Source organism: Eubalaena glacialis, chromosome 15 (genome assembly GCF_028564815.1).
Source record: "Eubalaena glacialis isolate mEubGla1 chromosome 15, mEubGla1.1.hap2.+ XY, whole genome shotgun sequence".
NCBI lineage: Eukaryota > Metazoa > Chordata > Mammalia > Artiodactyla > Balaenidae > Eubalaena > Eubalaena glacialis.
The window spans coordinates 53304625-53319530 of NC_083730.1; the positions used below are offsets into that span (position 1 = coordinate 53304625).

Below are 14906 nucleotides of genomic sequence, written 5' to 3' on the forward strand. Positions count from 1 at the left end.
AGCCCACGGAGTGACCTACCCTCTTTTAGAAAGATGGAAAATAAAAACAATAGTCTCTCCTAGTTGCTCACATTTTTGATGATTCTCCTTAACCAAAAGCCTCTCATATATAATACTGTGCAACTGAATTCACAGCATAAACACTGTCTTGTTCTAAGAAACTTGAGGTTGATTACAGCACCACTCCCTAACACGACTTCTTTTATTGTCTGAACAGTCATTCATTTATTCAACTTTTCCAAATCGCCACCAATGTGTGGAGCACTGTGTTGGATGCTGGGGTAAAAACAAAGGAACAAACGCTAAGAGCTGGACCTGGCCCCGGAAGAAATTCAGTGGGATAGAAGAGAAGTAACTCAAACACAACATGTCACCAGCAGGTGCTGGGATCAAGCGAGCGTGTGGGGCATGGGAGCCCAGGAGAGACACGCCACGCCTTCCCTGCCGAATCTTCACCACATTCTCAGATTCGTATCAAATCAGGACCTAAAGACCCAGAAGTGAAGGCTCACAGAGGTGAAGGGCCTCACCTCAAACCACACAGCCGGGACGTGCAGGAACCAGGACCCGTGTGTGGGTCTGGCCACAGTACTTACAGCTCAGAACGCTTTCCATCCTGGCCTGGCTGCTCTGGAAGCTGCATCGAAGAGCCCCGTCTTAGATATGGATGGAGTGTGAGGCCACACTGCAAGAGCAATTACGTGATTTTCCAAACACCTGCCCACGACCAGATGTGTGGGAAGAGATCCAGCTGAGGAGAGAACCCCGTCTGACAGAAGCTTAGCTGCACCCATGCCCTGCGGCAGGCACAGAAAACACGGCAAGATCTAACCACGCTCACCCATCAACAGCCCTGTTTCACGATCACCACGTTTGCGCTACCACGAACCCTCCTCCTCACCGTCACTCACCGAGGCTCCTGAGGTTACGTGCCTTAAAGGCACTGTCTCAAGTGGCCAGACCCAAGCCAGCTGGAGCCCTGATGTGGAGAACATTCTGGAGTGCGTCCATTCCAAACTTGGGATTGCTCCTTTACCAAAACCTTGTTCAGAACGTTCTCCTTTCTGAGAGGCACAAAGCACATGGGCGTGGTTACCTACAACTAAGACAAGCATCTTGTAAATGTCCTGAGCACCTAAACGTCTGCACAGAGTGGGGTGAAGGGCGATCACACAGCCCAGGAGAGCGCCCAGCTCTGCGGCCCACACACAGCTTTCACCCCACCAGAAGGGGGCGCTTTGCCCTCTAGTGTGCCGGGTTCCTGGAGGAAGGGATTTGAGAGACCAAACAAGGGGCTCCAGGTTGGTTCCACGTACGTATATTTTAATTTATTTATTTTTTATTTCTTTATTTTTGGCTGTGTTGGGTCTTCATTGCTGCGCGCAGGCTTTCTCTAGTTGTGGCGAGCGGGGGCTGCTTTTCTTTGCAGTGCGCAGGCTTCTCATTGCAGTGGCTTCTCTTGTTGCAGAGCACGGGCTCTAGGCGTGTGGGCTTCAGTAGTTGCAGCATGTGGGCTCAGTAGTTGTGGCTGGCGGGCTCTAGAGCGCAGTCTCAGTAGTTGTGGCGCATGGGCTTAGTTGCTCCGCGGCATGTGGGATCTTCCCGGACCAGGGCTCAAACCTGTGTCCCCTGCATTGACAGGCGGATTCTTAACCACTGCGCCACCACGGAAGCCCAGGTATGTATTTTTTAAGGCAGATAAGCAAATATCTGCAAAATGTATACCTATTACTCAAAAACTATGTCCACTCAGGCCAAATTCCAGAGGGCTTTTCTTTTAATTTGTTTCAAAGAGATGCATTTTGGAGTAGAATGATGGAGGTCTAAATCCTGCCTCTACCAGTCACAGCTTCAAAATGTTAGTCAAATTATTTAGTCTCCCTTGGGTTCCATTTTCTCTTTGTTAAAACGGGCTAACACCACCAACCTTGCACAGTGATTTTGATGATTCAATGAGACGCCGTCCATAAAGTGATCACACCGCCATCGGAACCACTGGGGTGTTTATCCATTCATCTGTTCATCAACACTTAGGTTGCTTCCATATCTTGGCAATTGTAAATAATGCTGCTCTGAACACTGAGGTGCATGTATCTTTTCAAATTAGTTTTCGTTTTTTTCATATATATGCCTAAGAGTGGAATTGCTGGGTCATATGGTAGTTCTATTTTTAGTTTTTTGAGAAACCTCCATACTATTTTCCACAGTGGCTGTACCAATTTAGAGTCCCACCAACAGTGTACAAGTAAAACCCATCTTTTAATGGTTTCCATATAATCCTCTTCCTTCTACTTCTCCCTCTATTCTCTTGTTCCCTATACGTAGTGTTGGCATATCACTGGCAATGAGGGGTCGCTTGGTACCTGTAGTTGCAGGTAAGAGGCCTGCTCGCAAATAAACTCAGGTTTCTGAGGTGGGCCAGGCCGCACTTAGGCTTGTCCGCTCAATGCCCCAAACCCAAAGCACTTCCTCTTTAGAGCTTCATCCCAAAGCCTAGATTTACAAAAGCAGCTCTGCCTTGATAGTTTATTCATCCAACCGTCAACTATTGACCTGCTAAGGGCCAGATACTGTCCTCAGGAGAGAGTCTGACCTTGACCTGATGCATTCCTCAAACCAAACATTTCCCTCTCAATTCCATTTCAGTTATTAATCTCCTTATGAAATAACTACACTCTTTACCGCTTTATTTTCTCATTGTCCTAATGCCCTCAACTCTTTCATTCATCCTTTTAAAATTTTATCAGTCACCTACATTCTTTTGAGAACCAGAAAGGGAATACATACATACAAAAATAAAATGAAGTATTTATAAATTCTGGAAAGAGGTCTCACTCAGAGATAACATTCAAAACGCATAACAACTAGGGCAGCGTGGCTTTCTGAGTTCCTAGAAACACCAAACATGTTCCCACCTCAGGGCCCTTGCACCTGCTGGTCCTCTGCCGGGAACACATTTTCCCAGCCTTTTCTTGGGGTTGGCTTCCTCTCAACCCTCAGCTTTCTGTACCAATAACACCTCCTTAGAAAAGCTTCTCCATCTACTTGACCTATAGAAGCTTCCCTCTTTAATCTCTATCGCAAAATCCCATTTATTCTCTCCAAGACACAATAACAATCTATAATTATCACATTAGTTTGCTCACTGGTTGCAGTCTCCCCATAGAAGGTTAGCTGCTTATAAGCAGGGACCTTTTCTGCCTTGGTAGGAATTGTACTCCCAGCCCATCATATCCCTGTCCTCTGTGCCTGGCACACAGATGTCAATAAATATTTGTTAAATATAGTAGTGGATGAATATTGCACACAAGTACGTGTACATGCATGCTTCCAGGTGGCAGTTCTTTCCTTAGGTGATAAAAAGCTACAATAGGGATCATCCATAAAAGACAGGCTGCCAGCTCTGGGTGAGCTGCCAGGTGTTAGGTGGTCAAGGAGGACAAGGAGCTAATTTGAAAGTAGCAATCAAGACCATTCACTTCCTGTGCCTGACCGTGCAGGCAAAAGGCAAAGGAGAAAGGTGCCAGCTCCCCAGGGTTCCATTTCCCCCATGGAAGGGCACTAGGCAAGGGTCAGATGACAGGAGAATGATCTCACTGCCCAGGAACCCCAAACAAAAGGCTCCTGCCTTCTTATGCGCCCAGGGAGTTGGGAGGGGGATGAAGAGAGGAGTAGAACAGTACCGAGTCAGAGTGGGGGAAAGGGCCTCACCCATAGCACCCCGATAGCACCCCAAAAAGGAGTCTAAATGGAGGCCTCCGAACAGAGGCTCTAGGGCGGAGAATGCAGATAAGTACATGAGCATGGCCGGTCCACGGGGCCCTGACTCCTTGACTGCAGCTCCCTCCAGAAAACTGCAATGCACTGGTGTGGGGAGGGCAGCTGCCCCTGCTAGGCCCCAATTAAAGCCTTTGGATTGCCTATGATGCAACCTAAAATCACACAGACGATTCTGACCTGGAGATAGCCTCCTCACCCTCCTCTTTGAAAATCCTTTCAGTGGTGCAGTGCACTGAAGGCAGTCCTTCTCCACAGCTGACCTCAATCCTTTGCTCTGCAAAGCTACACCACCTTTTGTATTTTGTCTTCAGTGAAGATGGAGAACCATTGGTTACAAACATTCCTATCATGATTGTGAAGGCCCTTGGCCTCATCTTCCTTGTGGTTAATCAAGCAGATTTACTCTTTCAGCTATGGTCTTCCTAAGCTACAGTGACAGTTGCTATCTATTACAGCTAGGGAAAAACCACACTCCAGAACGAAAGCAAGCAACTGATCGAAGAAAAAGGTGGCTGCATGTAACACCAGGTATGTGAGGGGTACGAAGAGTTACTTCAAAGCCAGCATGGTGCTCAGAGAAAGGGAATGAAAACTTTATCAGGTCCTGGTATTTCTATTAGAAAAAGTGCCTTCAAGGTATATTTTTATTCAAGAGAAAAAAAAATCAACTAGTTTGTGGCAATCTTACTAAAAGATTTTCCTAAAGAGGTCTCTCAGCAACTTCTGCTACTTTTTTCTGGTACATTAAAAACATTCAAAATTCAATGTCACATTAAAGATACATTAAGTGATCAGCTGTCACAATGAAATAGGAACATCACTTAGAAATAGATAAGACATATAGGAAAGTTTGAAAGTCTAAAATTTTTGTGTTCTCATCAGATCATTAGGCAAACTACCTTGCATAGAATCTTTGCCACCAATGTCTTTTGTGCACACGAATCCTCAACCATATTCAGTCTCTGCAGAGCCAATCTCAGGAAACAAGGAGCTGGGCCTTTCATTTCACAATCCCACCCCATCCTTCCCCTGATGCAGCCCCCAGAGCCCTCACTAGTAAAGGAATCACCCAGCCACGGGGCTCTGTGCAGCTCACTGTGTCCAGAGCCCCCAGACTCCCACCACCCCGCCTGTGTTATTAGGCAATCCTTATTTTATGCCCCACTGATATGTTCTTCATATTTAAGGATGACTCTCAATATGGGTGATCCCCAAATATCTGTTCAACCAAGAGCTCTCCTTATTCTGTTCAGGGACTAATTTTGAATATAAGATTGCAAAGTCTCAAAAGCAGAGATCCTAGGACCACCCAAGAGCTTCATGTAGTCCCCCCATCCTCCACCCTCCCATACACAGATAACTCACACGCTGGTCAATAAACACTGCTGACTGACCGAGAGGTTGGTTATCTGGCTTAAAGCTGACGCTACTGTTAGGGACTGAATATCTGTGTCCCTCCCCCAAATTCATATGTTAAGACCTAACCCACTAGATGATGGTTTTAGGATGAGGGTTCCACCTACATGAATGGAATTAGTGCCCTTATAAAAGAGGCCCTGGAGAGATCCCTCACCCCTCCCACCTTGTGCGGACAGTGAAAAAACAGCAATCAGCGAACAGGAAGTGGGTCCTCACGAGACACTGAATCTGCCCACACCTTGACCTTGGATTTCCCAGCCTCCAGAACTGTGAGAAATAAATTTCTGTTGTTTATAAGCTATCAGTCTATTTTTTGTTACGGCAGCCCAAACGGACTAAGCTGAGCTGCCGTAACAAAGTACCACAAACTGGGTGGCTTAGAACAACAGAAAGTTATTGTCTCACACTTCTGGAAGCTGAAAGTCTGAAATCAAGGCATTGGCAGGGCCCCTTTCCCTCTGAAACCTGTAGAGGAAGGATCCTTCCTTGCCTCTTCCAGCTTCTGGTGGCCCAGTCCTAGTCATTGGTCTCTGCCACTACATTAGGCACTACTTTGAAATTCAACACACCAGGGCCACAACTGCCTTCCAAAGGCAGGTTGTTGAAAGTCAGGTATTTTTTTTTTGTCAAACAGCACTTCCATCAAGGTGTCGCTCTAGTAGGAAAATTCTATGATGGTGTTGCCCTTTGAACATTTCTCCAAAAAGCATCTATGAAGTGTCTGTGATAAGCTGCCGAGGGGAAGACAAACAGCAGGAAAATGTGGCCTCACACTCAGGAAGCTCATGAATTAATAAGGATACAGACATGAAAATCAATGGCTCCAAGGCCACGAATGGAGTTAGGGAGGTGGCACAGAGTTTGGCTGGAACTCTGAGGGAAGAGTAGTTGGCTCGGCAGTGGCAGCATAGCACAGCAGGTAAAAGCATGAACTCTGCAGCCAGAGTACCTGGCTTTACCACGTACTAGCTGCGTGACCCTGAACAAATCACTTAACCTCTCTGTGCTTCAGTTTCCTCATTTGTACACTGAGTATGCTAAGAGTACCTCCTTTATAAATTGTCGTGAAGATTAAGAAGTTTGTGCAAGGGGCTTTAGAACAGCGCCAGGTATCGGTTAAGTGTTAAATTAATACTCCACATTAAACAGGGGAGCTATTGAACCAAAAAAAAAAAAAACAGGGGAGCAAGTCTCCTGGTTACTAGGCTGTTCTCCCTATTCCCCATTCTGCCCGCCCCCCTTAATTTGGTATCACTCCTGCACACAGTATATAGTGCAACTTGAAAGTAATGGAGAATTACATCTATACCCCACAGTTAAGATATGCATAGATAATCTAACTAAAACCCATATTTCTCTCAAGCTAATATTCATTTATTACTTCCACATGTATTTTCTAAACATCTAGGATGGGAAAACCAAGAGAATACAATATGCTTATGATACTGAGAAACGGGCAGGACACGTGGGACTCAATGAGTTGGCTCTCCCCAGGGCAGGTTCCACCCTGTTGGCAGGAGGGATCTAATCAAGGATCTGCTAGCTCTTTTTTGAGAAGCAGAAAAAAGGCTCCCTGCCTCTGAGCAGATACAGCCTTGCCCCGGCTGGATTTTCAGCCCCCTTGGCCAGGAGCCCACGTATACAGCACAACACAGGCAGTTCTATTGACTAAGACCACTGAGGTACCATTTAATAAATCTTTTCCTCACTAGGCAAATGGTTCCAGAATGTTGAGTAAAAGTTAACACAGGTTTCGTGAAAGCCTAAATCACAACGGGAAATAAATTTATGATCTGGAAGCATGTATCAGTGCTACCAAAATTCACCTTAAAAAATTAACACCTCCCCAAAAATGTTAGTTTAGCTGATAAAAATGTGTGTATATATGATGTGTATGTATATAGGAATTAGTAGATATACATATAACTCCTAGCTCTGTACCCTGAAAGGGTCTAGAAGCAATGACACACCGGTAACAATGAGCACACCTCATATCCAGACTTGGTTTCTACATACCACACTCAATTTAAAAAAAAAAAAAAAAAAGAGCTTTTTGGAAAAGTAGTTAGTTCCAACGCTGGAGCAAAGAAAATTAAAAGTGACCCTGGAACATCTTGTGGTACCAGAAAGTACATAAATAAATGAAGTCCCTACATAAATAATATCTGAACTAGTTATTAACACATTACCAAAACAATTCAACATTGCTATTCTGTAGAAGGCTATAAACGTCTTTATGCCTGTGGATTATTCAGCATGCCAAATGTGTTCGGTGTATAATGCACTGTACACTTCATCATTAAAAGAACTTTTTACTCAAAAATTTTAAATGACTATTGTGATAAATCATTTTTGTAGCTTACCACTTTAGAAGTCTTAAAAAGAATTTTTTTCTCTCCATGAAAAAACACATTTATTGAGCACTATGTGCCAAGAAAAATACTAAGTGCTTTTATCCTCCAAATAAACCTGTGAGATACACAGGTTTATTAATCCTGTTCTATATATGAGAAAACTGAGATTTTGCAATTTTCCAAGGTCAGAGAGCTGGTAGAGTTAGAATTCAAACTCAGGTCTACATGATTGTAGAGCCAGAGTTCTTCATCTCTAAGTGAGAGTAGTTTGATAATATCTACAGTGAGGTGATGTTGTATTTTCCCTCACAGGAGTTTCCCTGGTCTTTTAAGAAAATTGGGCCATAAAAAGGCTAGTCATCTACAGAAAGATCCACACTGAGACACATTATAAACAAACTGTCAAAAGACAAAGAGAAAATCTTGAAAGCAACATGAGAGAAGCAATTTATCACATATAACGGATCCTCAATGAGATTAACAACCTATTTTTCACTGGAAACCATGGAAGCCAGATGGCACTGAGATGATAAAGTGCTGAAAGAAAAAAACTGTCAGTCAAGGATTCTATACCTGGTAAAATTATTCTTCAAAAATGAAGGAGAAATTAAGACATTCCCAAAGAAAAGCTGAAGGAGTTTGTTGCTAGTAGACCTGCCCTACAAGAAATGTTAAAGGTAGTTCTTCAAACTGAAATAAAGGACATTAGACAGTAACTCAAAGCCATACAAAGAAATACAGAACACCAGTACAAGTAACTACATAGGTAAATAAAAAGCCAGCATTATTGTATTTTTGGTTTGTAACTCTTTTTTTCCTATATGATTTAAAACACAAATGCATAGAACAATAATTATGTTTTTATCTTAAGGGGCAACAATGTGTAAAGATGTAATTTGTGACAATAACATCATAAAAGGGGGGACAGACCTATATAGGAGCAGAGTTTTAGATGCTATTGAAATTAAGTTGATATCAACTCTAATTGGATTGTTATAAATTTAGGATGTTAATTGTAATCCTCAGAGTAAGCACTAAGAAAATTACTTTTAAAAATTTACAGGGGACTTCCCTGGCAGTCCAGTGGTTAAGACTCCAGCTTCCACTGCAGGGGGCACAGGTTCAATCCCTGGTCAGGGAACTAAGATCCTGCATGCTGCATGGCACAGCCAAAAAATAAAAAATAAAAAATAAATTAACAGAACAGGAAATGAGGAGGAAATCAAAATAACACAATAGAAAAATTAATTAAACACAGAAGAAAACAGTAATAGAGGAACTGAGGAACCAAAAAATACATAATGCATATATATATGACATATATAAGACATTTGTCTTATATATAAGACAAATAGCAAAATGGCAGAAATAAGTCCTTCATTATCAGTAATCACTTTAAATGTAAACGGATTAGACTTAGTTAAAAGCAGAGACTGGCAGAATGGATTTATATATATATATGTTCTAAAACTAGACTCTAGTAATAGTTGCACAACTCTATAAACTTTCTAAAAATTATTGAATTCACACTTAAAATGGATGCATGTTATGGTATTTAAATTATGCCTTGGGGCTTCCCTGGTGGCGCAGTGGTTAAGAATCTGCCTGCCAATGCAGGGGACATGCGTTCAAGCTCTGGTCCGGGAAGATCCCACATGCTGTGGAGCAACTAAGCCTGTGTGTCACAACTACTGAGCCTGCGCTCTAGAGCCCCCGAGCCACAACTACTGAGCCCACGTGCCAAAACTACTGAAGCCCACATGCCTAGAGCCCGTGCTCCGCAACAAGAGAAGCCACCGCAATGAGAAGCCCGTGCACCACAACCAAGAGTAGAGTAGCCCCCACTTGCTACAACTGGAGGAAGCCCGTGCGCAGCAACGAAGGCCCAACGCAGCCAAAAATAAATAAATAAATTTGTTAAAAAAAAAGAATCATTTGTCCTTCAATTGCTGACTGTAATCATTTGAAGTTTTGAAATAACTCTATTAATAATTGTTACAAATATATCAACGGACACCGTAAATGTTTTGGATTTCCCCAAAATTTTCATATCTATATCACAAAGGAAAAGGCCCTTGTTGAAGTTAACAAATGGCTCTCTTTCACAATAGTTCTATAAACAGAGCCTTAGTGAAGTTGAGTTTCCTTTATGGCTATTAGTGCAAGTTACACAAACACACAACTGGGACTGCTTTGTGGCAAGCATGCTCGCTCTTAGCCATAACTCAGGTGAGTGTACTTCTCTATCAATATCATTTAGGTTAAATACAAATTCTTATGCATAAATCAAAGTGCACTGAAAGAACATATACAAATATGTTGAACTGTCGATGTGCAAAATCAAGATATGTTTGCTGGGACTTCCCTGGCGGTCCAGTGGTAATTCTGCACTTCCACTGCAGGGGGCACGGGTTTGATCCCTGGTCGGGGGACTAAGATCCCACAAGCGGCACAGCGTGGCCAGAAAAAAGAAAAACAAAGATCATATGTTTGGTAAATACGTGCATGTCATTTCTTGTGAGCATAGTGTTTATGTCAAGCTAAACCAAACCCAAGGTTATATTTTCAACACAGCCTTCCACTTCCATTTTATCATCACCTCTATCAGATGTCAGTAAATTCAGTCCTCCCTTGGTATTTGTGAAGGACTGGCTCCAGGAACCCTACAGATACCAAAATCTGCAGATGCTGGAGTCCCTTATATAAAATGGCATCATAGTATTTGCATATAATGTACGTACATTCTCCCACGTACTTTAAATCATCTCCAGATTACTTATAATACCTAATACAGTGTAAATGCTATGTAAATAGTTGCCAGCATAGGGCAAATTTAAGTTTTGCTTTGGGGAACTTTCTGGATTTTTTTTCTCCCGAGTATTTTTGACCCACAGTTGGTTAAATATGTGGATGCGAAACCCAAGGATACTGAGGGCCGACTGTAAAAATGTCTTTACACTCCATAGGTAAGTAAACATTTAAAGTTAAAGTGCAAATTGTGACATATTTCGGTTATAATTACTTTTCATCAGAATAGAACTAATTTGCATATTTTTCTTGTCTACTCTTTATATTAACTTCAACCGTACCTTCACTCCACCATCCTTTCATTCAATATTTTCCAAGCACCTATTCTGTTCCAGGCTTTTGTGCTCAGCACTGGAGAGATAGCCGTGAACCAGACAGATAGGATCCCTGAATCACAGAGCTCTCAAACACCAAAAACTTAATGCCTGAGCAGTAGCAAGTATATAAAATCTTATTTAATGAATCTTAAATCCAGAGAAACCACAGCAAACATTTTTCACCCAACAAACAAAATGCAGACTTTTTAAATGCTCTGCCTGTTGACACACGCTACCGTTCAAGTATCAGCATTGTTATTATAGAATCAGGACCATAAACCCTGGTTTTTTTTTCTAAGATGTGACTTTTATCCATTTTTTTACATTTTTTGCATCCTTTTGGCCTGAAATTCTAAACTCTGGCTGGCTCCCAAAGATTTATTTTTAGAAAGTTCAAAGAAGTAGAACTTTTTTTGTTAACTCTTCTCCATTCCCCATCTTGAGCTGTACATGAGCAGATTCAAAATGATTATCACTCAGGTACAGCCACATTATTAATCATAATCTCTCTTCCTTTCCTCCACCCGTCTCCCACCACACCCACTTTTCTGAAAGGCAGGTCTACACCAGCTGCTGCCAACACTGGGCTAGAACAAGTGTCTAACAGCCCAGCTTCTGGAATTTGCCTTCTCCTTCTTGTCTCCAACATGCTTCTCTCCTCATTACACAAGAACCTCTCACATCAGCAATCAGTGCACCTGCTCAGGCCCTCAACTGTGAAAGCAGAAAGCACTTTTGTTCACCCCCTATTTTTAGAGAAAGAATAAGGCAAAACACCAGATAGCATCCTTTTCCTGCAGGCTACACCTTGGCCTAGAAATGCAGTCTGTTGAGTGAGCTCAGAAAGGCACTTCCTACTCTATCTAGGCCTGTGGATCCAGGTTTAAGCACCTATTCTGGAAACTCAATCGGAACAAGAAACGTGACTTTTCTGGACTTCCCAAAACAGTAGTTGGCACTTATGACACTTAAGAAGAATTCCAGCTGAGGAGAATGAGAGTTGGCCCATTTCTAGGCAAATCTGGGGAGAAGAGACGGCTGAAAATTTCCTCGATAACTTCCTTCTCCTTACATTTACTCTCCCCACAATTAGAACAATTCTCTCCAAAGTTGGGTGTGCCAGGCAATCTAGTGGGGTGCAAGAAGGGAATATTAAAACTGTTTATTTTACTTAAAGTGAAGAAATTCAATTTTTCTAATATTTAATATACAGATTGCCTAAAGGCCTTCATCCAGTCCACAAGTCAGCAGCTGACAAGAGTGTCTGTTCAAAGGAAGAGGAGAGGTTTCACCAGGCTATCATCTGATCAGGACACACGAAGCGTACGTGCACCTGGCAAAGTGGACATGTGGATTCTATTCTCCTAAGTAGCAGAACAGTTAAAACCTTGTACTGAAATGGGGAGTGATCATGAAATACTTTTGACTACACAGGCTCACTGGTTTTCTCATGGAAAAGTACTTTAAAGACCTCTTAAATTTAAAGATGAGTTATACATTTTTTTTCACAAAAATTCCAAATTGGCTGACTTTTGCTGGGATGATTACTGGATGACTGCCAGTAATATACTACCTGATAGCTATTTACAAAACAATAGAAGTACTTTGTTCCATCAAAGAAAAGGTGTTGTTTTAAAAATGTGTGAAAAAGTAAATACTGTTCTAAAGAAATGCATACTTTGGAAAGAGCATTTCGAAGAACAGATGTTTGAAAATGTGTCATCTTTTGTTGCTGAAAAGATGGAACTGTGTTACTCTAAAAGTTCTTATATTTGCACATTTTAAAAACACGGAAACAGAATTTTGTAACATTTTTCCAAACGAAGAGTGAACTTTGAATCTATTGTTTATAGCATTAAAACACAACACCTTCCTATCAGGAAGTACTGAATTCCACTTGAAAAATGAACATATACTGGCCAAGTTTCTACTTAAAAAAAACTTTTAGAATAATTGGAGGATGGAGCAGAAGTATGAGTACCACAATTTAGGAAACTCTCACAGGGTCCCACTCTTAGAAAGACCCCTCACTTAGTTTAATGCTCTGCCATCCCCACATCTTGAAATTCATAATATTTGAACAAGCAGCTCCATTTCATTTTGCAATAGACTCTGTAAATTATGCAGCTGTTTCTGGAACTCAGGAGTCAATGCAGTTCTCTCATTTGAATTTACGTATTTTTGAGGTATTTTTTCAGTGATGACAACTACTAAATTCCAGTATTAATGTAAAACCAACTATGAATGGCTATATCATATGTGCTAAACTACACTTGTCTGTCAAAAATAATTATATATATGAGTAACATTTGTGTATTTGTTTATAACTAGTTATACACAGTCACAAAACATTTAGAGAAAGCAAAATTATTTGGGGCTCTTAATAAAGAAAAAAGCATTTTCATCATTATTATTTTTATTTCTATTTTTGTATATTTTATAGTACCCACAAATTAATAAAGTCATACATGCATGTAATTTATAAATAAATTAGCATCTATTGCATAAGAATATACTGCATGTTCAACAACTTGTCATTTTTGGGAGTGCTTAGTCAAAAGACCTTCTAAAAGACTAACCTAGACTCAGAATGATAATCTTTCTCTTTTGGAGCCCAAACTCCAAAATTACTCCCTCTTCTGGCAACAATTTCCTCAGCAATACTTCCCGGGAGAGGGAGGGAGGCAACGACGGCTTAGTGTAAAGAGGATTTGGAGTCAGGACTGGGTTCAAGTCCAGATGTCCTCCATGATGACGTAGGCACATTTCTTAACCTGGTCACCTGATCCAGGCTCGTGTGTAAGGACCTGGCACACTCCCAGATGCTGACGAAGCACCAGCGACACTAGCATTTACACAGGTGTTCGCAGTAGGAGTCCGATGGACTCAGCACCGTGTCTGTCCACTCGCGCCTAATGGCTCTGGATGGTGGCACTTCAGGCTGTGGGGTGAGGTGCGTTTTTCTGGTGAGATGGGAGTGGTACTACTGATACAATCTAAAAGTTCTCTCTTTAAATACACCACGGAATCTAACTGCTACCAGCTTCTCTGCGTAAGGTCGGGGAGATGAAGGGCCTCGAAGGAGGGGCGCCGGTGAAGCCCAGGGGGGCTCAAGCCCTGGCCAGGCGCTATCTGGGTGATGGAGGCAGGACAGGACCACAGTTCAATACATCCCGAGAGCGCAGCTTCGGACTTTCTCCTGGGCAAGCCCAAACTTAACCTCAGCCTACATTCACCTCGGGATGGGCAAAGCATACCCATCCCGGCCCCGAGCGGCGCATCGGCGGAGGCGGTGCTCCCCAGTACCACTCCCGGGGGGCACCGCGCCCACCTCCCGGGGTCGCCGACCCGCGCAGGGGTTGGGGGAGCCCTTCCCGGCCGCCTCGGGTCCCGAGAGTGCGGGGAAAGGGCCCGACCCCTTCGCCCAGGGTGGCTGGCCCGCGCGGGGAGGGAGCCCGCCCGGGAGGGACCTGGGACCTTACCTGGATGGTATGGCCGCTGCTCGGGACGGTGGGTCCCCCCACCAACTTGCAGTAGAGCTCGGGCCGGGGCCGCGCGCCGCCGGGCTCCCGCTCCCCGCAGGTGGCGGTGGCCCAAATCCTCGCCGCCTCGGCCAGGTTGAAGGAGGGCGGGTGCAGGCTGAGCCGCGCCGGGGCCGCGGGGTCCCGAGCGGTGGCGCACTCGGCGGGCGGCGGCAGCAGCAGCAGCAGCCGCAGCAGTGGCAGCACTGACCGCGGTGCCCAGCCCCGAGCCCGCCCGGCTGCCGCCATCTCGCCGCGCGCGGTCCTCCTGCCTCGGCGGCCGGCGAAGGGGCTCGGGGACACCGCGTTCCCGGCGGACGATCCTCCGGCGACCAGCGAGCGCGGCCCGAGTGTGGGCGGCGGCGGCGGAGGCGCGCCCGCGCCCCACGCGCCGGGAGCCCGCGGCGAGGGGGCGGCTCCTCGGGTTTGGAACATGCTGCGGCCGCAGCGGGCACCCGCCGGATGTGGAACTGACAGCGCCCGGCCTCGGCCCGCAGACATTGTCTCCGCCAGCGCGCTACGCGCAGCCGGCTTCGCCGGCTGGGAGGGCGGAAGGCGTGTCCCCGGCTCCCACCCCTGCGGCTGAAGCGAGGGCCTGGACCGCCCCACCTCCCCACGGCCGGGGCAGAGATCCGAGAGTCCTCTTCTCCAGAGACTCACGGTGGATCTCGGACTAGCGGGAAGGAGGCTCGCGGCGAATGGGGTGA

At 44.4% G+C, this 14906-nt stretch overlaps 1 protein-coding gene across 2 annotated transcripts in view; it reads right to left on the reverse strand.

The window, feature by feature from the left end:
- LAMA3 (laminin subunit alpha 3) overlaps positions 1-14512 on the reverse strand; it is a 233763-nt gene extending 219251 nt beyond the window's left edge. For both annotated transcript variants that reach the window (XM_061170276.1, XM_061170275.1), the window contains exon 1: positions 14161-14512. In XM_061170276.1, coding sequence (XP_061026259.1) covers positions 14161-14448 — 288 coding nt within the window. In that variant the 5' untranslated portion in view covers positions 14449-14512. The remainder of the gene's footprint in view (positions 1-14160) is intronic.
- Positions 14513-14906: the final 394 nt, after the last annotated feature.